Here is a 1,319-nt window from a genome sequence, read left to right on the forward strand (position 1 = left end):
GGAAAAGTTCAGCGAAGAAAGCGACAAAGCAAGCACCCAGGCCCGGGACTCGAACCATGGCCCACCATGTGGGAGTCCAGTGCCCTCAACTACCAGGACACCTGCCAGCCTCAGCCCCAGATTATTATTATATTACTATTTATTCTCATCATTATTTCTTTAAACATTCAATCGCTATACATCACTTGGCTCGTAAAGAAAATTTACCTAACATGAAATACTTCTGAGACCAGTCCAGTTGAGAATACTATACATGTTATCATCAACAGGTAATAAACCATTTCTGTGTCCCACTAATGTCATGCCTCTCTAGTTGTTCTCATGCAATCCTTCTCTATACTCTTCCCTTCTTCTCTCCTTTCACCCCACATTCCACACTGTCTTCAGCATCCATAACTATTTTCATTGCTTTTAAAGGCAGCCTATCGGGACCAGCAGTTAGCGTAATAGCTATGTCGCTGGACTCCCACAGAGTTGATCGCTGTTCGCATCCCGGGACTCCCACGTAGTCGACCGCAGTTCGTGTCCCAGACCCGGTGGCTTAAAACTCATGCCGGGCACGTGTGCGTGCGTGCCCAAGATCCCAAGAGGAGAATGGAGGAGGAGGGATTGCGGCGTGACCATCCTTGGGGCGGGGGGGTGATTTCTCACTTTCTGTCTCTCTGTCTCTCTTAGTCTGTCTGGCGAGCGCACATGCCCTATAGCAAAAACCTCTCCAAAAAAAATAAATAAAATAAAGGCAGCCTTGAAACAGGACCATTTCCCAGTGATCTGAAAGTCTGTGATGTCCCCCAGCTGCCACTCAGGCCCAGTCTTACCTTTTTGCTATTACTTAGTGAAAAATTTGCTGCAGAAGTCTGGATCACTTTGGGTCCTAATATATAACAGAGAAGGGAAGGAAAAGGCAGGTTATATCTATATTGATCACTTAATAATTTTTTTTTAAACACAAGCACATATTTTATATGGAGGTGGTCATTCTTCAGACATTTTATACATGTAAGTAAAACACACGAACACACACTCAGAATATTCACTGTGCATCCCAGTTTCTCAACGTGGGTCGACACAAGTGACCACACAGAGTCCAGCATTTCCACAGAAAACCCTTCTCCTAGGCATTCAATGGGGGCTCTCTCTGCAAGGACCCAGGAAAACACAAACTACACCCACATTGGCTATGTGCTTTGTAAAGTACAAGATTTTCTCTAAAACACTAAGATTTATTTCTCTATTCATCCAATTAAAGCAGTCTTATATTTAAGCATATATATAAAGTATAATATGTAATGGAAGTATCAAAGCATCAGGCAGTCCTG

At 43.5% G+C, this 1,319-nt stretch overlaps 1 protein-coding gene across 3 annotated transcripts in view; it reads right to left on the minus strand.

Annotated features, from left to right (window-relative positions):
- TMEM181 (transmembrane protein 181) overlaps positions 1–1,319 on the minus strand; it is a 76,985-nt gene that overhangs the window by 32,386 nt on the left and 43,280 nt on the right. For all 3 annotated transcript variants that reach the window (XR_001370925.2, XM_014590622.2, XM_006155780.3), the window contains exon 3: positions 819–874. Coding sequence is in view for 2 of the 3 variants with exons in the window: in XM_014590622.2 (XP_014446108.1) it covers positions 819–874 (56 nt within the window). In the remaining variant the exon portion in view is untranslated. The remainder of the gene's footprint in view (positions 1–818; positions 875–1,319) is intronic.

Source organism: Tupaia chinensis, unplaced genomic scaffold (genome assembly GCF_000334495.1).
Source record: "Tupaia chinensis unplaced genomic scaffold, TupChi_1.0 Scaffold000468_1, whole genome shotgun sequence".
Classification (NCBI taxonomy): Eukaryota; Metazoa; Chordata; class Mammalia; order Scandentia; family Tupaiidae; genus Tupaia; species Tupaia belangeri.